The 24,985-nt window shown below is 44.1% G+C and overlaps 1 protein-coding gene across 2 annotated transcripts in view; it reads right to left on the bottom strand.

Moving 5' to 3' along the window:
- Nucleotides 1–3,063: 3,063 nt before the first annotated feature.
- Nucleotides 3,064–24,985, bottom strand: part of OTUD7B (OTU deubiquitinase 7B) — a 57,461-nt gene continuing 35,539 nt past the window's right edge. The window contains exons 3-12 of one of the 2 annotated variants that reach the window (XM_082685946.1): nt 24,079–24,267; nt 21,188–21,281; nt 19,531–19,632; nt 18,644–18,771; nt 13,218–13,330; nt 11,191–11,318; nt 10,729–10,878; nt 10,015–10,129; nt 8,375–8,459; nt 3,064–7,092 (exon numbers count right to left, since the gene is read on the bottom strand). In XM_082685946.1, coding sequence (XP_082542072.1) covers nt 5,884–7,092; nt 8,375–8,459; nt 10,015–10,129; nt 10,729–10,878; nt 11,191–11,318; nt 13,218–13,330; nt 18,644–18,771; nt 19,531–19,632; nt 21,188–21,281; nt 24,079–24,210 — 2,256 coding nt within the window. In that variant the 5' untranslated portion in view covers nt 24,211–24,267 and the 3' untranslated portion in view covers nt 3,064–5,883. Of the gene's footprint in view, nt 7,093–8,374; nt 8,460–10,014; nt 10,130–10,728; nt 10,879–11,190; nt 11,319–13,217; nt 13,331–18,643; nt 18,772–19,530; nt 19,633–21,187; nt 21,416–24,078; nt 24,268–24,985 lie in introns of both variants that reach the window. The other variant, XM_082685945.1, reaches the window with a different exon arrangement.

Raw genomic sequence — 24,985 nt, 5'->3', positions numbered from 1 at the left:
CGAGTATTAACCCGGAGTAATTTGGGCTGGGTTTTTTTGTTTTGTTTTGTCTTCTTGAAGTGGGTGGTGCAGTGGGAGGAATGCAAAAGCAGTTCAGGCTTCCTCGCTGCCTCCCCTGACACACCTGTTAAAGTAGTAGGGAGTTGGGACTCAAGGGATTTTTTGCCTGGGGAGGCCCAAGAAATGAGGGAGAAGAGTTAAAGCATGTTGTATATGGTTCTCCGGGGAGCATGAAACATACCTCGTGTGGAGGGTGCCCTGAGAACACTGGAGAGAGAAATGGAAATATCTCTTGGTCACAGACAAGTACAGGAGGGTATGTGTAAGTTCTGGGAGTAGAGGGAGGCCCAAGGAAGAGATCTTACTCCAAAACACACACACACACACACACACACACACACCATGGGAAACCAGAGCCCATTCCAGGTACATGATCCCTCCCTCCAACCCAGACATCAGATCTCCAAATTAATGATTCATGTTCTGGACCTGCAAAGCTGAGGGCTTAAAACCTCTCTCAGTTCAACAGCCCCATCCCGCCATGATCTCCCCTGCACCCCCCCCCCCCCCCCCCCCCCGCAACTGGAGAAGCAGAGGTGGGTGGGGAGGACCCTAGGAGGGAAATAAAGGAATTGCAGTTAATGGCGCCTGGGTAGAAGGCTAAAGTCTGTATTTAGATGCAGAAAAAGACAGGAAATGCAATACAAAATAAGGGTTAGGGAGCTGCTGTTTTATTGATGTTTGAGTCTATACTGAGGCAGCAGACCTTAGGTGGGCCCCAGTTTTCCAAAGTGACACTCAACTCTCCCCTCAGCACACACACCCTTCCGGCCTCAGCTGTAAAAGTTCCCTGTCTTGGCTGCTACTGTGGAAATAGTGAAGATATTGGGACACAGGAAGTTAATTTGGAACAAAGAGGCATATACCTGCTAGGAAGGTGGCCCAGAAGCCTTATTCTAGAAGTCCTAAAAGCTCCCAAGCACCCCCAACTCCACCTACTTCCCATGGTCCTCAATCTCTTAAGGGAAGAAATACTTCCCAAGGTCTCTTGCCATAGGAAGAGCTGTGTTCCACAATTATAAAATCCCATTCCCCATTTTCCTTCTCCCCACCACCCTTCATTCAAGAGCCTCATTCTATTCTTCATATTTTGAGGTATAGCAGCAGCAGCAGCAGCAGCAGCAGCAGAGGAATCTGGGGGGGGGGGGGATCAGGGGAATGGGGGGAGCTGGAAGCCAGAAAAAAGTTGGTGACTTGGATGAGCAGGGGAATGAAAAGGGGAAGCAGCTGAGGGCTAATGGGAGGACCACCTCTCCGTATCCCCCACACCAGCAGAGGTTTTAAGTGGATGAAAGGATGCAAAAGCATGGGGCTAAATCAGAGTTTTCCATTTTCAGGATCCTGGTCTGGTTGCAGGTCTGTGCCAAGAGTGAAGTCTGCTGGGAGGGGCAGCTGGGGGGGGGGGCGGAGCTGAGTGACTCACTAGATGAGTCATAGATCCAGTTATAAGCACAGAAAGAGGCCATCGTCCTCCCCACCCCTACCGCTACCGCGCTATGGTTACCGTCAGCCAGCTTCCGTTCCTCTTTCCTACCGCCCCTTACCCACGTAGCCAGTGAAGGGCGGTGGCATGGAGAAAGTCTCCACGAAGACTCATAATATTTTGTTAAGCTACTTAAGTACAGGGCCAAAACACCCTGAGATTTGCAGGCTGGGTATTGACAAAGTGAAAGAGACAGGAGTGCCTGTGTGACTCACTGAATCTGCAGTTGAAGGGCCTGGAGGGAAATAGAAATTAGAAAAATCTGGGGTGCAGGTGATTCCAGGCCGGGAAGGGCTTCCAATGCCGTCATCCCATCTGTGTCTAGGGCACTGACTGGAGAAAGAAGACGACCCAGAGTCTAGAGTCACTGGTGTCTGAGTAACTCAGAGACCGTTATCTCCAAAAGTGTCTTCATGGGAAAGACAAATGTGGCTGGAATCCTGGATGTGTGGCTGTTTAGAAAGGAGACCATTCGAAACCAGCTCCATTTCTTCTACTTCTGTATCACTTCCCAAATACGAAGGCATTGCTAACTTTTGTTTTATTGGTCTGGGAGCTTTAGTCTCTCTTGAGAAGAAACTGAGCCAAAAAGAGTGCTTCCCTCTAGGCCTTGTACAGCACCAAGTTTCACACCATCCCCACTCCACAGAGAGACTGAATCTTTAAAAAAAAAAAAGGTTTTGATATAATCTTTTTATTTTGTAGATAGAATCCACTATGGGGGAAAAACTTTTTATTAAACCTTGTAACTCCCAATAAAACGAGCACAGATTAAGGTAGGAATCTGGAGACCTATCCTATAGAATATCTGCTCCATCAGGGCTGGGGTGGAGAATGTAGGGTGGAAGGACAGCACTGTCTTAAAAGGGAAAAAATAACAACCCCAAATATTTCCCCTCTCCAATAAAAACCTCGGTAGGTAGCCCAATGCCCTGGATTAAAGGAACTAAGTGCACTTATTTAAGACCAAGAGATCCCATCCGTCAGCCAGGATTACAGGATCCGCCTTCCCCTTCACCCACATACCCCTCCTTAACCAAGAGATTCTTGCTCATTCTGGGTGCACATCATGTACCCCTCTCCTCCCCTCTCCCCAACACAGTAATTGCATGGGCTTGCCTCTCCCACCCCCTCATCTTCCCAAAATACCACAAACCAACCAGAGTCTGTTTTCATTTCCCAGGCATTATTTCTTCACCCTCCATCCCACACAACCCCTCAAAGAATAAAGCAAAACAGTCTTTACTCATCCCTACAGAAAAACATCCATTGACTCAGGGCCCCTCATCCTTAGAATGGATATATATATATATATTTTTTTTATGCTTCAATATATAGTTACCTTCCCAAATTAAACAAAAATAATTTCATTCTGAATAAAAAGCTACAGGGCCTAAATAAAGCCCTATTCTATCATATTCACCCCTAGACAAGCCCCCAGAATTTCTTTTATTTGAAAAGAGGTCAAATAAACTGGGATTGGTTAGTTTAGAAATCAAAACAAAAACAAACATGACACATGGTTTCTGTTTTTGTTCATTTGTCCTCAGTTTTTAAAAACAAAACTATTAACTAGAATCTAGTAACAAATCAAATCCAAACACAGCAGTCCAAAGGAGAATTAGAACTTTCCTCTTTTTACTCTCTGGGAAAACCCCTGGTTTGTTCCCATTCCTCTTGGTCCAGGCCAGAATCCTGTGCAGCAGACAGGCGCCAAGGGGAAAGCTCAGTGAGCTGTGCCAGGCGCGAGCTGGGGCCACCTGTTGTTTGGGTGCACGTAGGGGATGGGGATGGAGGCTCAGAGGTGATGGTCTCACCAGTGCTGTTCTAGCCCCAGAGTGAGGTGAGCAAGGCACTCACTTCGGGCACAAAATTTAAGTGGTGCCCCAAAACTCAATAACCAATATACCATTTTAACACAGTTATTTTTTGAACATCAAAACCAATGTAAAACATCCACAATGAACTAGCTATCAAAATTGTAAAGACAGGAGTCAACCCCATACTTGCTCAGTTCAGCTTATTTCCCCGACTTAGTCTCAATCCCATTTGATTCTTAAGATTTTGATATTTTATTCATCATGCAGGTTTTTTTTGCATTTTATTTTAAATACTGCATTAAAACAGTATTTATCTTAACCACTGATATTTCAGTACCCCTTAAAGTTCTGTACCTGAGAGAAGTGCTCATCTTGTACTAGTCCCAGCCCTGTCCAGAAATATGTACATCCCCCTCCTTTGGAACTGATTTCCTTTAACATCAGTGCTTCCTGAAAACCATTCTATTTTCAAATAAAAGCCCAAGAATTAATAGCCATAGGAAATGATTAAGTCAACAGACTATCAGATTTGAAAAATGAGTGACTTTCGAGTCTGCTGAGGAGAGAGGAACCTTTCTAAACTCTGAGCAGTTCCAATGAAGAGGATAGTCTTGACAGGATTTGTTACCAAGGGGGAAATGGGATGACAATTTTCCTGATTGGGCAGAAGCAACATATGGCAATTACAAATGTCCCCAACACACACACACACACACACAACCAGCCCACATCCAGTTTAGAGCAAATCTGGGGATGACATTCCATGAGATGGGTTAGGAGTACATACCTCAAGAGAAATCCACATACAGGAAAACAGCCCCAATTAACACTCTGAACACTTAAGTACACTTATTCCCCTTCTTCATATTTACCCAGGAGTGTATACAATTGCATAGTCGATTTTCCCCCCCAGGGGGGGAAAAAAGGAAAGAAAGAAAAAGGAAAATTGGCCCAGGATAGGTCCTCCAGTTTAAAGCTCTTAGAAGTGGTGCTGGCCAGAGTGAAGGCTGTCCAGACTTAGGCTTTGTGCAAAATGCAAAGGCACTCCCCCATTCTGTGTCCACAGGCCCATTCCCACGCTCTGGGGAAAAGGGCGGAGTCAGGGAAAGGGGGAAACCCAAAGACAGATCAGCTCATTGGGAGTAATCTGTGATCTGTGGTTACAGTTCACTAAAATATATTTCTCTACCTTTTTATAAACTGCCCCTGTGTTTCAACATCAATCCTATTATCAAAAATATGTCTTCTTACAAAGTATTTTTTGTCTTATTTTAATAAACTAACCACAGATTAAGGTCAGCTATGGCTTAACAAAAGAAGCCGGGATGTTAAGTACATTCTCCAAAAGTAGATAGGAAGGAGAAAGAATCACTTAAATAGGAAGAAAAAAAAATCATTTTTTAAAATGTTTTTGCTCACTGGGGTTTTGTTTTTTCTCCTTTAAAAAAAAAAAAAAAGTTAAAATAAGTTGCTTCCTACAGAAACACAGCAGCAGAGGATGGTAGTACTCTATTTAGGTTTTTGGTTTTGTTTGAAACAGTCTGGCCAAAGGTCTGTCCTGCTCCCGCCCCAGAGTGCACTCACAACCCAATGTGTGGTTATTGCTAAGTAGTTACAAATGATCCCCTGTGCACCCACTCACCTGGAGAAGATTCAGCCCACACAGCTGTTCTTCTCATCACTCTTCCCTTCCCTTAGGGAACTTTTTTTTTTTTTTAATAAAATTAAAGTCATTAAAAAAAAAAAATCACAATCTTAACTTAGCTGAGCTCAGCCCTCAAAAAGGATGAGCAAAAGATACAGGGCAATCAGCAATCTCCTCTCAAACTAGAACAGATGACAGATGGCTGTTTAGAAGGAAATAAAACTTGAGAGGAAAAGGATTCCTTTTAAATTCTTCCCTTTCCCATCTCAATAAATGGATGTAAACTAAACCCCCTCCTAATAAGCACCCGTGAGCACACATTACTGCCTTGTCTTTCCAGATCCTTCAGGAGGAAGAATTGATCCAACCCTAATTTTTACCTTAATTCAATTCAATAGCAAATCTAATTCCCCAGTTTCCCTCCACACTCCCAACTCCACAGTCATGTGCTTTTTTCCAACCTACAAGAACTTTGGTCTGTTTTCTCTTTTATTGACTGAGAACCTCCTTTGCCTGTTCCTGCCCTGGACGTCTGCCTGCCTCCCCACACCCACACATTAAATCTTCCCCTCGTTTCCCTTGGTCTTGGGGTGTACCCAAGCAGTTATGAGACAGAAGCATTGCCTTTTCCCCTTGTACCTCCTCAGTCCCAGGAGGACTGACGAAGGACAAGCACGGCCCTCCAGGCACCGTCCAGCCCTGACCTGCTCTGCCCAGCCTGGCAGCTCTCCAGCGCACACACACTTCAAAAGTTTCCAGCCAGGCTCCCATCATCACTGCATTTGCCCCATCCGCATGGGGGCTGGGTCTTGATGAGCTAATTCTTTGAGCTTAACTCTCTTTGTTTAGCCCCCCTTGCCCTCCAGGGCCCCCCCTCAGAACCTGTGCACCAGCAGCTCCCCACCCGGTTCACGCTCCCTCCTCCGCAGTTCTTCCCTGTAACAGCAGGAGCAGAAGTTGTTTGTCTCCGGGTGTCCGTAGAAGCTGCAGTTCGGTTGTTTGCATTTGGTCTGGGTTGGAGGAAGCCCCCGGGGACCTCCAGCCCATCCATCTGGCTCAGGGGGCTCTCTGTAGCCGTTGCTATAGGAATCAGCCACGCGGAAGGGGGATGGTAGCAGTGCGCCCCTGTGCCCGTCCTTGGAGTGGCTGCCTGGCTCCAGAGATGGGATGCAGTCCTGATGGGGGTAGGGTCGCCCTGGAGGGCACTGTCTGGGGAAGGTGGCATAGGGTGGTAGGCCCCCCCCACAAGGACCTCCTGCCAGCTGCCTCCGGGGTTCCTGGCAGTGGACTCCAGCCCCAGCAGGGCGAGGGATTGTTTTAAAACCCCCAGGATAGCCAGCAGAGAAAGCCACTGGCTTGGATTCTGCTGGGGGTGCCGGCAGCAACTCCTCCCCGCCATCTGGCTCTGGCTTCTTGGCTGGAGGAGGCCCACTCCCTAACCCCCCATTCAGGATCTTCCTCTCCACTTCCTTCTGCTTCTGCTCTGCCAGGAATCTCTCCTCAGCATCAGCCAGGTAGCGCTGGATCATCTCCTCCTGGTACTGATGACGGTGACCCATCTTCAGGGTGCCAACAAAAATAAACTTCCCCTCCCCTTGCATCGCAATCCTCATAATGCTCAAGCTCTGCATCACCTCCTGGCTATACTTGCTCCCTCCGTTACCCACAGATTCAGACGTGGGCTTCTCAGACACGGCCCCATCCCCCACTGCCTCCTCCTTGCCACCTTTCCAGCTCTTCAATGAGTTCTTCTTCTTCTTCTCCAGTGTCTCGGTGCCGCTGCTAACCCCTGACCCCGTCCCCACCCCTCCCGGCTTAGAGCCCTTGCTGTGCATCAGGCCTCCCATGTTCTTCTTGAGCTTGCTGCCCAAGGTTTTGCCGAAGCTGCCCAGTTTGTTGGCCACAGAATCTGCTCTCTTCTTGTCTTTCTCCCGACCTCGCTTTGACTTCTCTTTCCGCTTGCTGCCCTCATTGCTCGTAGAACTGCTGCCAACTGACTCCTTGTCTGAGTCCCCAGACTCAGGAGTAGACCGGGGCTCATCTCCAGCTGAGGCTGTGGGGGACTCAGGTTGTGCCAGGGGAGCCTGGAGGATGTAAGAACAGGATTAATGGTTCTAGTCCCATGGAAAAGGACCAATAACATCACCCCTGTGCACTCCCTCTCTGGAGTGCCTGCCTAGTTCCAGTGAAGGGCGGCTGTCATGGTGGGGCAGGGTCACCCAGGAGGGCACTGTCCTTCCCCAGCTCCAGTCAGCTCTCCCATGGACCAGGGAAAGATGTAGCTACTATCTAAAATGCAATCTGACTCCCTTCTGTAATAAGGAAATAAAAAAAAAGTGTCTGACATTCTTCTAGAGCAACAGGCAACTATACAACACATGGAGAGGAAGAACATTCCACAGATACTAGAATATTCTTCATTATAAATTTGTCTCTTTTTTTAAGTTTTTATTTATTTGGCAGAGAGAGGGTATACAAGTAGGGGGAAGCGGCAGGCAGAGGGAGAAGCAGGCAGAGGATCAAGTGGGACTTGATCCCAAGACCCTGAGATCATGACCTGAGCCAAAGGCAGAGGCTTAACCATCTGAGCTACCCAGGTGCCCCATTACAGATTTCTCTATGCCTGGGGTGCCTAGGTGGCTCAGATGGTTGGGTGTCTACCATTGGCTCAGGTCATGATCTCCAGGTCCTGGGATAGGTCCTGGGATCAAGCCCCATGTCAGGCTCCCTGCTCAGTGGGGAGTCTGCTTCTCTCTCTACCTCTCCCACTGCTTGTGCTCTCTCTGTCTCTCTCTCAAATAAATAAAATCTTAAAAAAAAAAATTTCTCTATGCCAGAATCTGCCCCAAATTAATCTCCAGGAAGACGTAACTAACCACAACCAAGCCTAACCATTCTGCAACCCCTCAACTTTTAGATATTCAGCACTGGGGTCTGGCTGTTTGCCCTGTTCCTGTGTTCCTGTTCTATGAAAAATGATGACCTTCTCAGAACCTACTGGATCAGTCTCTTAAGGAGACTTAAGCAATTCTCTCTGGTACCTGCACAGAGGTCTACATATGTAAGGCTTGGAACAAAGTAATGACGATCCAAAGTTCACCAAAAAGTCTAGAAAGCTTTTCTTGAAGAATGTGCTTTAGTATCAAAAAGCAGAGCTGGAAAGGAGCTATGGAAAATAGAGGGCACTAACAGGTAAAAAGGCAGGAAAAAGTGTCTTTTGGAACTCATCTGATATTTTCCAGTTATTCCTAACCTTGAATGGTTAGCTATCACTCAGAAGCGATTTAGAAGACCATCGCCAAATCACCTTGCTAACCAGTCACTGAAATAGAGGCCAGACAAGGGTGGGGTGGGAGAAGTCCTCACCTGTGCATCAGAGGAAACTGGGATCCACTTCACATTCATGTAGCCATGTAGCAGATGCAATTTGACCTCTAGGGACAGGATTACACTGTGAAGAAAAAGGAAGAATTAAAAACATCCCATGAGGGGCGCCTAGGTGGCTCAGTTGTTAAGTGTCTGCCTTTGGTTCAGGTCATCTCAGGGTCCTAGGATCGAGCCCACATCAGGCTCCCTGCTCAGCAGGAAGCTTGCTTCTCCTTCTGCCACTCTCCCTGCTTGTGTTCCCTCTCTGTTTCTCTCTCCGTCAAAGAAATAAAATCTTTTCTTTTTTTTTTTTAAAAGATTTTATTAATTTATTTGACAGAGAGAAATCACAAGTAGGCAGAGAGGCAGGCAGAGAGAGAGAGAGGAGGAAGCAGGCTCCCCGCTGAGCAGAGAGCCCAATGCGGGACTCGATCCCAGGACCCTGAGATCATGACCTGAGCCGAAGGCAGCGGCTTAACCACTGAGCCACCCAGGCGCCCCAAGAAATAAAATCTTTAAAAAGAAAAAAAAAGAAAGAAATCCCATGACCTTTAAAAAACAAAGTGTGTGATCCAGTTGGGAGGATGGAAGAGGGCTACATGGCTTGGGACTCAGATAAGGTTGGGTCTGAATTATAGCTCCACCAATTAGTACTAAGCTTTATGACCTTGAGGCAAGTCACTTCATCCTCCTTGAAACTCAGCTGGGGTTGGTAATGGACATAAATAATATCTACACTGTAGTGTTGTTGTGAAGATTAAAACAGTATTGGAAGGGACCCAGCATAACGTCTGGAAAACAGGAAATATTGACTGAACAGTAGCCACTATTGTTGTTGGTGTAAATATTATTAAGACGGAACTTTTGATATTTAGGTGAGAACTTATTTTGAAAGCCATGAATTCTGAGTTTTTAAATCAAACCCTCTCCATTAGATCCCAATGTCAGGAGCCCAAAGAAGGAAACACTGGACAGGAGGTAAGAGAGGAGCTTTTATACCCATACCCTCTGTAGGAAGCCGTGGAAGGCAAAGGCGGAAGACTAAACCTGTTTTGGGAGGCCGCAGGGAGGGGGGCTGTCAGAAAGAACAAATGTTTCTTGCTATTTAAATTCAGAAAGGCAAAAATCCAAAGCAGACTAACTATTTTGGTCAATTACTTAAAAACCCCTCTCATGGACTGCCTGGTTGGCTTAGCTGACAAAGTGCACTACTCTTGATCCTGGGGTTGTGAGTTTGAGCCCCATGTTGAATGTAGAGAGTACTTAAAAAATAAAATCTTAAAAAAATTTTTAAATAAAATAAAAACCCTCTCACTTGGGCTGGGATTAAAAAGTGTGACTTGATTATCTTGATTTTCTGATGACTGTTTTGGAGATTCTGGGATGTATCAGTAGACGACCATTCCTCATATTATAAAGAAAGAACAAGTTGCAGTCCCAGGATTTCCCTCTCTTTCATGGGGAGAAAAAGCATGTTCCAAGAATCCTAGTGCCCAACCTGTCCCCCATGTTTCCATCTTCCCAAAACTCCGGAGCTAGGCTGTGACTGTCTTGCCTCTAAGCTGAGAAGAGTCTCGGGGGAAACAGATGCTGAATGTGGAAAAGACACTTCGTAGGTGGGAAGGCTACACCTGCCTCACCTGGCCAATCGGACGTTGTCATTGTCATCTTTGCCCCACTCCCAGCCCCTTCCAGGGTCCACAGCAAAGTGCAAGGGCAGCAGCTTGTGCTCTGAATCTGTAAGTGGGATCACAGCTGAGGAGGAAGAAACATGTCATCAAGGAGTTTCCTTAAGAAGAGAGGAAGGAAACTGAACACAAACTGACTTCACTAAAAAGGAGGCTAGATCGTATCACAGGTCTCAAACTGAGATCATTCCTCAGTTTCCACATGTGAATTTCACTGGCATCAAAAACTGACAGACTGGTTTTCCCTTACTAGCCAACACACAATTTAGGCCACTAATCTCCATGACTCCCCACCAGTCAGTCAACGAACACTCATGATGTTCTTGCCAGTTAATGTGGATTCAAAAAATTCAAAGTCATTATTAAGACAAACACAGCAAAGCATCACTAGAAAGGTTCTATGACCTTAACACACACACACTCTTCACTCCAGAACAGGAAGCAGCAAATACAGGCAGGCAGTAGTTTTTCCCCCAAAGTTCTTTGTCAAATGTTTTTATGTTTAATTTAAACACCCTGGAGTATCTTTGGCTTAATAAAACCGTATCAGTGTGCACTGCCTAGGCTTGCATGTCACTTAGTTCTTCCCTCCTATACTCTCTCCCATTTCAGGTTTTCCAAGTGAAAATAAAGCACACCCAAAGACAACAACACCGCATTCAGCACCTTGGTCCTTGGCGTTCTCCTTCTGTTCCATGGACACAAGTGCAGAGAAGTGGGCCTGATCATAGGCGAGCACCAGAGGGGAGCGGTGACACTGGCTCACTGGGACCTCCAAGGGCAGATAGATTCCCCCAAAGGGAATAGGGGCGAATGCTGCAGCAAACCACAAAGACTGTTATTCAGGATGTGTTCTTGCCTAGAGGGCAATCCCCAGGCCCCACTCTACCCAGTGAGCTCCCCTTTCACTCACTCTAACCCCTGGTTAATCATTCTTTCTTAAGTTAAGAATCCTCATCAATTAACCCCAACTGCTTAGCATTCAATCTCTATAGAGAATTTTGCATCGTTCTAATGTATATCTTGTCTCTCCCCAAGGGTCCATATAGCCCCTTCCTTCCCTCCTCCCAGTGCTTAGCCCAAGGCTCTGCAAACAGAAGGTGCTCAGGGCAGGGAGGACTGACTCACCTTCCCCTCCAGAGTCCCTCAGCATGGTGTCAGCCACAACGACTATGGGCCTCCTAAGCACATGGGCAAGGACAAAGACGTGGAATTCTTCAAGGCTCTCATATACAGGCTCCTCTGAACTCTCCACCCTGGAGTTGCAGGAGGGGAGACAGTGGAAGGGGTACAGCGGGGGGAGAGGGAGGAAAATAAAACAAGACACCCCTGAAGACCAGTCCCACAAAGAGGAAAAAGAGGAATGTCCTTTCCTGGTTTTCTAATCTTAAGGCTGCCATGGACATAGCTGATTATTTTATGCTACCATGGCTATTTCTATTCCTGTTTCAGAGATGAGGAAATCCAAGAAAGATTTGAAGGCCCTAGGGCTAAAGTAGTGTTAGGAATCTGGAAGTAATCCCTTGGTTAAAACCAATCTTGCTCAATAGCCTTCCCCAATCTGTTTTATCCTATGGCTCAGGACACAACTGTGTAGCCTCACTTGACCACTTTACCACTTCCACCACAACCGCCCACACATGCATCAAGTCCTACAAAAAAAGGGGGAAAAAAAAAAGGACACAAAAATTCCTCTTCCTACATTCCCTTACGTGAAAAAGAGCATCTCACACCTTACCATATCTACCTAGTAGCCTAATCACAAGTCTGAAATAGTTACTCTTCTTTATCTCTCATCTTAATTAATCACCTAGCTTGACCAATTCCATCTCTTACCTGTCTCTTGTGTCTCTCTCCTCCCCCCTGTCTGCAACCCACCACTCCTGATCACACCCATGGCCTGTCTCCTGGATTACTACAACCACACCCAGTCTCACTGTCCTCTTCTTCATCAGCCACTCTGCTAGCAGTGTGTTCAAATACACGAATTTGCTCCTATCACGCAAGTATACACAATTCAGTGGCTTCCAGCCCCCTGCAGCAACATGATTCAATATGGGGTATTTGGTACAAACGCAGATTTCTAGGCCATAGCTCAGTCCAACTCAACTGAAGTTCCTTAGGGTGGGAGCCCCCAAATCCACAACTTTAGCAAGCCTCCCAGATTATTTTTATGCACACTGAGGTCTGGATAGGTTATCATTTTTAACTTTGTATTATAGAAAATTTCAAAATTTTAAACATTCAAAACTATAAAGAATATTATACCTAAACTCTCATGCCTCAACAATTATAAAACACATGGTCAGTGTCGTTTCATCTAGATCTTGATCTATTTCACTATAAACCCCCACTCCAACCCATCAGATTATTTTGAATCAAATCCTAAACATCATATCATTTCATCCATAAATTTTTCAGTTTCTATCTCTAAAAAAAGAGAGGACTCCTATTAAAAACAACCACATAATCATTAATATCAGACTTTAAAAAAAATTTAATAATAATTAAACACATAGACATTGTTCATGTTTCCCCAACTACCTTATAAACAACCATATGTTTCCACTGGCTGATTTGTCTAAGAGTGTTTAAACTTGGGTTCTCTCTCCTTTATTATTTTCTTTGCAATATATTTATTGAGAAAACAGAGTCATGTCCTGCAGTTTCTCAGTCTGGACAGGGTACAACAGAACCCTCAACATAGCACACATGACTCTAGTTATCCAGTCTTGTCTAGCACTCTAGACCATGTACCCTGTATACTGGCAATGCCCAATTACTTGTAGTTCCCAGAACATAGCATGACATTCTTATACCCTTCTGTATCCTTGCCACAGCCCCTCTCTTTCCTTCTAATATCCTCTTGGCACGAAGTTCTTTGGATGCTGAGGACTCAGTAAAGACTACTTCCTGGGGCACCTGGGTGGCTCAGTGGGTTAAAACCTCTGCCTTCGGCTCAGGTCATGATCCCAGGGTCCTGGGATCGAGCCCTACATCAGGCTCTCTGCTCAGTGGGGAGCCTGCTTCCTCCTCTCTCTCCCCCTGCCTCTCTGCCTACTTGTGATCTCTGTCTGTCAAATAGATAAATAAAATCTTAAAAAAAAAAAAAAAAAGACTACTTCCTTCCTACTCCCTTGCTGAGCCACACTTACCCACCACAGTTGGCTCCATTGGTACCTAGATGCATGCGGGGTTCACTTGAGGCAAGCTTGATCAGCTCATTCCATTCCTTCTGCCATTCGTCCTCTGTGTACACCAGCCCTGACTGTGAAAGACAACAGGGGAGAATAAGCAGTTAAAGACCAGGTTCACGAGGCAGCAGCAATTCCAACTCACTCACGCTGCCCCCTCCCTATCCTCTTAGCACTTGGCTTATAATCTGTACTACAAAGTCACGTCTCTTCTCCCTTTCCTAGTCAAGGTCCACAATTTCTCTTACAGTTCTTTTTCTTCCATTCTTTTCCAGCCCATTTCGGTCCAGCTTGTTTCTGTCCTCTGGCCTTACACCTTACCCCACTTATACCACTTCATCTAACTGACTCTGGCAAAGGACAATGACCTTCTAATTGCCAAACTCAGCGGACTCTTTGGTTTTCATCTTTCTTAGTCTTCATGTAGCATTTCAACTCCTCATTAAACTTTTTTCTCCCTCAGCTTCTATAACTTCTTCTCTCTCTCTCAACTCTGTCCAACCCTAACAATATTGGGTTTGTGTCAACAATATTAGCAGCCTTGGCTCCTTCTGGGTGATCTCTTCTACTGCCATAATCTCATCTACTGCCATCTATACTCAGGATGCTAAAATCTCCCTCTCCATCCCAGGCCTCCTCTTAATTTCTATATTTACATCTAGCTGCCTACTGAAGACTGCCAACTGCCCTTGACTGCCTCAAAGTCTATACAGTTGAAACTGAACTCTTGGGCGCCTGGGTGGCTCAGTGGGTTAAAGCCTCTACCTTCGGCTTGAGTCATGATCTCAGGGTCCTGGGATTGAGTCTGGCATCAGGCTCTCTGCTTGGTGGGGAGCCTGCTTCCCCCTCTCTCTCTGCCTGCCTCTCTGCCTACTTGTGATCTCTGTCAAATAAATAAATAAAATCTTTAAAAAAAAAAAACAAAAACTGAACTCTTGCAAAACCCACTCTTCTTCCTGTATTCTTGCCTTAGTGAAGAGCACTGAATATCACCCACCATCCAAGCCAGAAACAAGGGACTAACTGAAGACTCCTCTCCTTTTACCCACCCCACACCTGATCTCTTATTCAACAATTATTAAGCATGAACTACTGCAATGGTCCTTAACTGGTTTTACTACTTCCAGTCATGCATTCCACTGATCCATTTTCTACAATATTACCAAAAAGATTTTTCTAAAATTAAAATCTGATGTTTGCTTCCTGCTATAAATCATTTTAAGAATCATCATGACCTGGGGTACCAGGTGGCTCAGGTCATGATCTCAAGGTCCTGGGATCATGTCCCACATCAGGCTCTCTGCTCAGGGAGTTTGCTTTTCCCCCTGCCCCCTGCCCCACCTCATGCTCCCTCTCTCTCTCAAATAAATATAATTTTTAAAAAAGAACCATCATGGGGCACCTGGGTGGCTCAGTGGGTTAAGCCGCTGCCTTCGGCTCAGGTCATGATCTCGGGGTCCTGGGATCGAGTTCCGCATCAGGCTCTCTGCTCAGCAGGGAGTCTGCTTCCCTCTCTCTCTCTGCCTGCCTCTCTATCTACCTGTGATCTCTCTCTGTCAAATAAATAAATAAAATCTTTAAAAAAAAAAAAAAAAAGATCCATCATGACCTATTAAATATAGTTCAAAATCCTTAAGCAAAGCATACGAAATCCACTTCCTGGCCCTACCCACCTCTCTAATACATCATTTATTTAGCTGTAGTTCCCTGAATGCACTGCATTGCTTTATACTTGAGCCCCTGTCTAGCTTGTTCTTTCTGCTTGGAGCAACCCACCCCCTATCCACCTGGTGACCAATTTCACAACTGTCAGGGCAGAACTCAAGTCTTTCTTTCTTTTTTTAAGATTTTATTTATTTATTTGACAACAGAGATCACAAGTAAGCAGAGAGAAAGAGAGGAGGAAGCAGGCTCCCCGAAGAGCAGAGAGCCTGATGTGGGACTCCATCCCAGGACCCTGAGATCATGACCTGTGCCAAAGGCAGAGGCTTTAACCCACTGAGCCACCCAGGAATCCCTTAAGTATCTTTTCTATGAAGCCCTTCCTAAATCTTCCTGGTAGACTCACTCTTTCCTTTGTGCCCTCCCTCCTCAACTGCTATACAGCCTTTATCACAGTACCAAAGTAACCTATTACTTTGGTACAATCATGTATTTACATGTCCATCTCCTCCTACTCCCCTTAAGGGCTGGGACCATGTTTCAGGCAATATGCTAGTGTCTACGATGTGATCAGTAATTAATAAATAGATGCTGAGTAAAACTATAATTTTTATCAAAGGAATGGGAAAAGTGGTACAAACAATTTAAAAATATCATTTGCAGGTGCCTCATTAGCGCAGTAGGTAATGCGTCAGTCTCATAACAATATCATTTGCCTTTAAGATGTATATGGTAATATGACAGACAAGTCTATGTTATTCATTGTATTCAGCTTACACTGGTATTTAAATGAGTTTATAAGGCTTAAACACACACTGACAGTAGAAAGAATCACACTGAAAATGTGAGGGGCATGAGCAGCAAAATTTAAGAAGAATTAAAGAGCTGTTGTAAGCACATTTTAGTTTATTTTTTTTTTAAGACTTTATTAATTTATTTGAGAGCTAGCTCATGAGCAGAGGGCAGAGGAGATGGAGAGCTCCCTAAGCAGGGAGCCTAAGGCCAGGCTTGATCCCAGGACCAAGGGATCACGACCTAAAGGCAGATGTTTACAGGACTGAGCCACCCAGGTGTCCACATTTTACTTTAATAATAAAAAAAAAGACAAAGCTATGTTCTCTTTGTAAAATGCTGCATCGAAGCTTTTCAATTAAATATTGAAATACACTGAAATATACTGTATATACAGTATATGCTGAATATACTGTATATACTGATTGGTCAGTACATACTGACTAGGCATTCTGGTCACTCTTCCTCTCACCTATTTCAGCTTCCTGTTTTCATACACAAAGCCACTAGGTGGCGTACCCTGCCAACATGAAACCTTCCCTACTGGTTTGATTTTTTTGTTGTTTATTTATTTAAACAATCTCTACACCCAACATGGGGCTTAAATTCATGACCCTCCCAGGTCAAGAGCCACATGTTCTATCTACTGAGCCAGCCAGGTGCCCCCATCCTCATTGGGCCACTAATTTCAACAAAAAACAAGGCCTGGGAAATCAAAACCAATTTAGTTTGTGTGGTGTTTGGTCCTTATTAAAAGAAGACCCCCACAGTCCCTCACGCCTCCCTCTATTCTCATGCCCAAGGTGCAGTATAATGCCATAAACAGTCTCAACTAAAACAATTCTCTAGGCTACATTTCCAGTATGGAACCTTTAATGTGCTGGGCAAAAGAAGTAAAATATTGTTCCTTTGATAACCGCTATTCTCTATGCATGTATTTCCACTGGGGACTTTGAGGGGGAAAGGTGGCTGACCAAGAACAGAACTTGGGTACTAGGTCTCCTAGCTAAATCCATAATAATCTAACCCTATCTTTAAAATTACTACAATAGCTTAAGAGCTGGAATTGGGCATGCCCATTCTCTGACTGTTGCTGTCACTTTGACTTAATAGCTGAATGCTCTAGTTTGGTCTTTTCTTAACTGTGGAGTGGTCAAATGTAAGCTTAGGGATGGTGTAAGTTAAACAGTGAAGAAGGCAAATTTTCAGCTGGCTCTAGTTTAAGCAAAAGAAGCTCTCCACAAGGTCCAGGTCAGCTCACCAGGAAGCCATGGGACCTGGCAATAATAAAGAATGCCATCTACTTGGCCTTGCCCCTGTGCATTTATTTCCCCTCAGGAACCCTCTGGAGCAGACTAACTGATCAAACACACCATTCTGAGCTTATTACCATCCCAATTTTAACAATTGGGTTCTTTGTTTTTAATCTTCAGGATATAAAATTCTAATAACTTAAAAGAAAAAACCTCTTAGTTCTATATAATGGCCAGTTATGACAGAGCAATAAAAGGTGACAAGAAAGAAGATGGAAAGAAAGAGGGCAGTATCTGAAGAGACAGTCCCATATTTATGCTAGAGCACCCAGCCATATACATGGCAAAAACCCACCAGATACTCACCAAGAGCACAAGATAAACACAGAAGACAGAGCAAGAACCAAGAGAAAAGAGGGAGACCTGTTATCTTTATGTAAGTGGACAGTGTCATTATTTTTTTTTTAGTATTTTATTTATTTATTTGACAGAGAGATCACAAGCAGGCAGAGAGGCAGGCAGAGAGAGAGGAGGAAGCAGGCTCCCTACTGAGCAGAGAGCCCAATGAGGGGCTCGATCCCAGGACTCTGAGATCATGACCTGATCCGAAGGCAGAGGCTTCACCCACTGAGCCACCCAGATGCCCCGACAGTGTCATTATTAAAGTGAGGGGTCAGCAAACTCTTTTATTGCTCCGTCATAACCGTAGCTAGTAAATCTTTTAGGCTTTTTGGGCCACATGCAACTACTTGACTCTGCTGCTGTTCTAGTCTCCATAAGGCAAGCACTAAACATAAACAAACATACATAAATGAATGGGCAGGGCTGTGTTCCAATAAAACTTTTTTTTTTTTTTTAATAAAACTGTTGGTGGGATTTGTCCCACAGGCCATAGTTAGCTCAACCCTTGTTACGGGGATGGAAAGTACAAATAGTCTATTGTTACTTTCTTATACAAAAGCAGTCTCAACATTTGCTAAATTTCTGAGAAGTACCATTCAAACTCAGTTTAACAGGCATGTTTTAAAAATTTTTAAACAAACAGGGTATGTGAAAAGCAAATAGTATATACAGCCAACGGAATTTTTAAGCATTTAGCATTTCTATAAGATTGAAAACATAGGGCGCCTGGGTGGCTTAGGGTTAAGCCTCTGCCTTCAGCTCAGGTCATAGTCTCCGGGTCCTGGGATCAAGGCTGGCATCGGAGCCTGCCTCCCCCCGTCTCTCTGCCTGCCTCTCTGCCTACTTGTGATCTGTCTCTCTCTGTCAAGTAAGTAAATAAAATCTTTAAAGAAAAAAAAAACAATAGAAAACGTTAAGTCCTTAAAAACTGGTCTAGCATTATCATAAGCAAAACACCCCCAAACAATACAAAAATCCTGTGGACCTGTCAGATCTTATTTTGTAAAAGATTACTACTGGAGACTTGCTGAGCATCTTTCAGGTGAGAAGCACATTGTTAGCTGTCTCCTCTATGGGTCTCAGCTTCTCCATGCTAGTTTTCAGGACTGTATCAGAAAGGCATGGGCCCTGTGGTGTCTTCTGCATTTCCTACAACTTCCAGGATTACAAGGAGAGTACCACCAATTAAGCACCAGGAGACACTGCCTGTTGGTACGCACTGAACATTTCCTATAGCCAACTCTGGAGGACAAGGTGTTCCCACCCAAACTCCCTCACCTCTTTGTTCTGCTGTGTCTGCTGCCACCTCCAGCGCCGTTTTAATGCCTCCTTCTCGGCTCCCTTCTCCATCAGTGCATACAAAGCTTTCCGCAGCATCAGGTCCCTATCGTGGAAACCCCACATGCCTGTGGCAAGGAAACATACAGTAGGATACCTTACCTTTATTAATTATGATGCACATACCCTAGTAGCAAGGAAATCAGGCTTAAGGCCAGGTTCAAAGAAACCCCTGTGACTTAGGGGAGAGGTGAAAAGATGTTCCTGCTCTGGAGGTTCAGAAACTTCGGGAACTTACAAGTGGGGGATACACCACATCCTACAAACTCCTGACAGAAAGCCCCTTACTAATATGCAAGTCTAATAAACTAAAATACAGAGTAGCAGCAGAAAAGATGGGTCTGGCACATGACAATCAGCATCAAAGCTAGAGGGAGGGTTGGAAAATGAAGACTTTTTTAAAATCTAAGGCAAAAAACATATTGAATTATAAATAAGTTTTATAATTAACAAATTTCACAAAAACTGATGAAAACATCTTTTTTAAATACCAAAAGAATAAATATTAAGGAGAATGATATACGCATAGAGCTTTATCCTGCTTACATACTTGCTGCTCAATACTTCTGCAGGGTAGCTCTCCAAGTGGGACCCCTGCTAAATCCTAGGTTCTATATATGTTCCCTGAACAAGAGACTGAAAATCCAGGGCAGGGCTCTCTTCCAACCCCTCCTGCATGCCCACACCCATGCACACACACACACACACACACATGCTATACAATCACTTCTGCCTAAGATCAAGGTTATTGGATTAAATCCTGCACATGAGATCTAAATTCTGTTGCTTTCTTTCTGAGGGTGTGAAACACCATTTTCAAGACTCACCCAGAGAGGCTGCATGCAGGAGGCAGTTTCCATCCCCAGTAGTTGCCAAAGGAAGCAGCCTCTGGCAGGTAGGGTCTACACTCACCCACCAGTTCAAACGCCCTACAGAAACAGGAGGAAAAGGAGAGGAGCAGATTATCCATAAAGCCCTTCCCACTTCCCGAGCTCTCTAACAGACTCCAAACTTGCCTCCCCTAGGAAGCCAACCCAGAATACTGCTACTCCTTATATTTTCTTCACTTACACCTAGTCAATCAGAACCTGAAGAACATGATTGGTGAGATCAGCAGTTCTTACATGGGGACCCCTGATCTAACCAATATCCAAGGGGACATTTGGCAATATCTAGAAATATGTTTGGTTGTTACAACTGGTGGGGGGATGCTACTGGCATCTAATGGGTAGAGGCCAGAGAGATTGCTAAACAAAATATAATGCACCAGGCAGCTCACACAATAAAGAATTATCTGGTCCTAAATGTCAACAGTGCTGAGACTGAGCAAGTCTGGGTTAGATGATGGGGCCCAGGTCATAGGTTGAAATCTGTGTTGGTCACCTGGTCTGACTCCTTCACTCTGCTCAGGAGACCAGTAAACATAACAATGAAGCTCAGCACAAATCCATCATCAGTAAAAGAAAAACAACCCAAAGCATGTATTCACAGGTCACGTAGGTATCATCTGCACATATGACAGCATGTCGGCTTATATGTGGTAGGACTTTAAAGACATGTGCAACAAGATAGCACATGAAACACCTTAGAAAATGAGCCTTGATTCTGTCTAGTCATCCGTCTTCCCATTATTCACATGAGGAAAATATTTTGTGAATCACACTTCAAAGTCTCCTTGAATTACTGAAAAGTCAACAGAAAGAAAAACTGACCTATAATCTCACTAGCTAGGTAACCTGCTAACTTTTTAAAAAAGTATAGAGAGGCACACAGTTACTATAGAAGGGTGCAAAAGAAAAATGCAAGCTTCTTTCCCATGCCCCCACCTACCAGCCCCCAGCCTTTCTTCTAAGAAGTTTAACACCTGATTAGCTTTTCCCAGAATTCAAGCAGCCTCGCCCCACCATATTAACTAATTTTAACAGTAATTTAAGACAAATTTAACTGTAAAGGCAGATAAATCTTTGGGGAAAGCTCATGTAAACAAATGGGACTTTTAAATTAATCGCCATTGTGCATCCTCTGTAGTATTGGTTCTTTCTGGTCACAAGGGTGTTCCAGAGCCAATTATAATTTATTTCTATTTTTTTCTCCATGTATGGATTTTTAGGTACTAATCCCTGTGCCTTTCACGTGTATATCTGGTTTCCCTTCCATCACATGGGAAATTTCTGGGGTAAAGTATCTAATTTTATGTGATACGGTGAGTGCTGTGAAATGTGTAAGCCTCACAATTCACAGACCTGTACCCCTGGGGCAAATAATACATTATATGTTAATAAAAATAATTTTTTAAAAGAAGTGTCCAATTTGTGTCCCAAAAAGAAGCACCTAGCTCAGTACATGTTGATCTGACCAACTCATGACTTTGCAGTCAGCTCCCAGACTTAAACTAGAAGCTACTGGTCAAGGCCAGCCCCTCCATGTGGCTGCCTACCAGCGCAGAGCAGAGGGAAAAGCCCATGAAAAAGAGCACTCACTGACCTGCCTGTTCCAAGGCAACCAGCATGGACTGTTCAATAAGGTCTCTCTCTATGAAGCTGCGGAAGTCTTCATTGTACACAGTCAGATCTGGAAGCTGGAAGGCACAGATGGGCATTTCCAGGGGGTGCTCACTGCTCCCCCCACCCCCACCATTGGAGGAGACATGGGACCGGGCCAGGGAAACAATGCTGGAGCTGGCGTGGGAGATGCCCCTAGACAGGCGTTTTTCTGCAATGAGAAACGGAGTTACCTTAGAACATACACAGCCCAGAGAACATTCCACTCATGTGTGATGATTACCCCTTGACAAGGGGGAAAAACTGTGAGTCCAACTAGCTACCAAATTTCCCAACCCTCTTTCTAAATCCAAATAGAAGTAGGGAAATATGGAGAGTAGTATTTTTGCAGGCACTTATATTAGAACCAACTATACATTCCTCTTTCCACCCTTTTTAAAAAATTTGCCTGAACTTCTCCCCATGACTCTGTCTTCTTTTACTTCCATTTCCCAACATAACAGGGACTCATTCATTTGGCAACTTGGTCACTGATAGGAAAAAGAGGCAATAAGAGAAATGGGGTTTCATTTTGCTACACTGCATCAAATAATCACTCTGATAATTTTCACAGTTTTGGAGAATATAGGAAAGACTTTCCATTATAGAAAATTAATGATAAGGGTGCCTGGTTGGCTTAGTCAGTTAAGCATCTGCCTTTCACTCGGGTCAAGATCCCAGGGTCCTGGGATTGAGGATTGCGTTGGGCTCTCTGCTCAGCAGGAAACCTGCTTCTCCCTCTGCCTCAGCCTCTTTCTCACAAATAAATAATCATAAAAAAAATTAATGATAAATCTTATACATCTGGAAACTTTCTTATCTACCATTAATAGCATTTATTTACATTATTTACTACAACTTCTCTGGATTCATATTTGTCAGAAATGTGTCGCTCTCGCCAGCAAGAACGACCCGCAAACGTGATGAGTGGCAAACTTCTTTATTAGGGGGTTCTCTTTCAAGCAAGTTCTGGCAATATATACATGTAAGCAGTCCAGCCCGACTATCCAATCACTGCCCCGTGCACGCGGTCTCCTCGTGGACCCTTATGTAACCACGTAGGGCTCTATTGTTTTCAAGCAGTAATCATGCGTTTCTCTCTTGGCTCCTGGTGCTGTTCATGTGTCAGCCACGAGCGCACCCATACCCTACCTAGCCAATCATTCTCACTTCCTCAACCTTCAGGCATTTCCGTCTACGTGACTCCTTGCATCTGCTGGATGGCTCTCCACAGAAATGTATAGGTACAGTCATTCTCAATATATTAGAGAAAGACAGTAATGTACACAGTGCCCCAAATTATTTTTTTTTAAAGATTTTGTTAAAGAGAGAGAACACAAGCAGGGGGAGTGGCAGGCAGACAGAGAAGCAGGCTCTCCACTGAGCAAAGAGCCTGGATCCTGGATCCAGGACTCGGTCCTGGATGCAGGACTCGATCCCCGGACCCCAGGATCCTGACCTGAGCCAAAAGCAGATGCCCAACCAACTTAGCCACCTAGGCATAGTCTGTGATCATAATCTGCCCAGTGTCATATTACAATCCATTTGCATGACTTGAATTTATATATAAAGATTATCGAAAGCTAAAAATTGTGTTGGGAAGTAGTTCTTAATCCTGTACTTGCCAGAGATGGCATACAAAGTAAGTCAAGAGTTGTCTAAAGTTATTTTATAGTGATGTTATTTTTTAAACAATTTTTTTAGGTATTTAAAAAAGTATCATAAGCCCATGGTAAAAAAGCAAAACATTAACAAAAGATATAAAGTATTACAAAGAAATCTCCCCTTTATTCAAAATTTCTGATTCCTTCCCCAGAGGCAACCTTTTGGATCCTTCTAGAATTTTTTATACACATAAAAACACACATAGCTTTGGGCGCCCAGATGGCTCAGTCAGTTAAGCGATGGACTCTTGGTTTCAGCTCAGGTTGTGATCTCCGGGTCATGAGATAGAGCCCTGCATTGGGCTCTGCACTTGGAGTGAAGTCTACTTGGGACTCTCTCCCCCTCTCCCTCTGCCCCTCCCCCTGTGCATGCTCTCTCTCTCTCTCTCTCTCTCGCTCTCGCTCTCTAAAATAAATAAATAAATCTTTTTTTTTAAGCCCCTATAGCTTTTAAAATCATTTTTAAAATAATTTATGTTTTAAAAACATAAATAAGAACATACTGTATAAACTGCACTGCATCTTACCCTTCTCAATAGATTTTAGAGACTTTAAAAACAGCACATCAGGTTCTACCTAATTCTTTCCAGTGGCTGCGAGCACTCTGCAACATAAATGATTTTATTTAACTACCCCTCTACTAATGGACATTAAATATTGTTTCCAAGCTTTTAACTTTCAAGCTTAATGCTGCATATGTGTATGTGCCCACTGAGGTCTATTTATTTAAAGGAGATATATATATATTATATATATATATATCTCCACGTGCACATACACATATATAATAAATTCCTAGAAATCAAATTGCTAAGTCAAAGTATACATGCATTTCAAAATTTTGATACATACTGAGAAATACTAACCTCACAGGTAGATGGTGTGATCCTCTGAATTCTACATTTATGTACTTTATCTCAACAACTAGATTGTTCTCCTTTATCCATTTCCCTCTCCGTATGTGAAAAAGGCCTTCACAGAGGGGAATACTCAAGAAACAGTGGGACAGTGTGGGGCTCCTGCACCGAAACAGACTGAGGCCACCTCTGAACAGTTTGTCAGGGGAGCGGGGAGAAGAATAGGAGCGTCTCCAAAAGATGGCTCCATTTAGCAGTCCCCTCACTTCCTTTCTACTCCCGCCTACAGAAACAGCCCTCAGTTACCCCAGTACCTTGAACGATGTCATCCTGCCGCTGCAGGGTGGGTCGGGGAGGGTGGGCAGACTCTCTATCCGAAAACCCTTTCTCAGGGGTCCTGGAACCACCACTCCCTTCACTAAAGGGTGGGGGCAGGTTCCCAGCATGGACTTGACGTAGCTGTTCAAAATCACTGAGGGCAGCACTCATGTCCCAATTCTTTCCTGGCAGGAGACAAAGCAAAAAATGAAATGGGTACTCAGAGTACAGGGAAACTGGGGAAAGACATAAAACAATCATTCAAACCACCCTCTCAAAACTAACAAGCAAAATTCATGCGCATTTCCACCATTCTCCTGTTCCTAATTTTCTTCATTAATACTTCAGTCTGCAATACCACAATTTCTTTATTTACTTGTTGTCCTTCCTAAGTCAGTTCTGTGACCATTGAAAATTTGTGTCTCTGATCTGAAAGGGCCCACAGAGGCCACAGATAAAACAGAGGAAGCCTAAAGAAGTAGTGACTTGCCCAAATGCACAGCTAGCTTGCACCACAGAGATGTGTGACTAAAGCCCAGGTCTCTTGATTCTGAGATCCAGAGAGTGCTTAGCCTAGACATGCATGCACTATAATGTCCTATACCATACAGAACTATATACAAAGGTATAAGTACATGCATTTTTCTAAAGAAAAAGAGCTGACAGCTCTCATCAGATTACCAAAAGGAACTGTTAACTGCCCCCAAATTTAAGAATCACTATTCTACTGAAGAGAAGACCCTAAATGTCATACTGGATTTTTCTGTTGCTTTCTCCAATTATATTATTCAGTAAATAATATATTATATGATTGTTCGCATTTCTTTCTATTCTATTCCACCTGCTACCCCCTCAGTTCAATTCCTATCATCCACTGTTCCACCTCCGATCCACTCTAAAGTA

Source organism: Mustela nivalis (genome assembly GCF_964662115.1).
Source record: "Mustela nivalis genome assembly, chromosome: 10".
In the NCBI taxonomy this organism is placed as follows: Eukaryota; Metazoa; Chordata; class Mammalia; order Carnivora; family Mustelidae; genus Mustela; species Mustela nivalis.
Note: the sequence above shows the minus strand (reverse complement) of the source record. Positions and strands in the feature narration are given on the sequence as shown.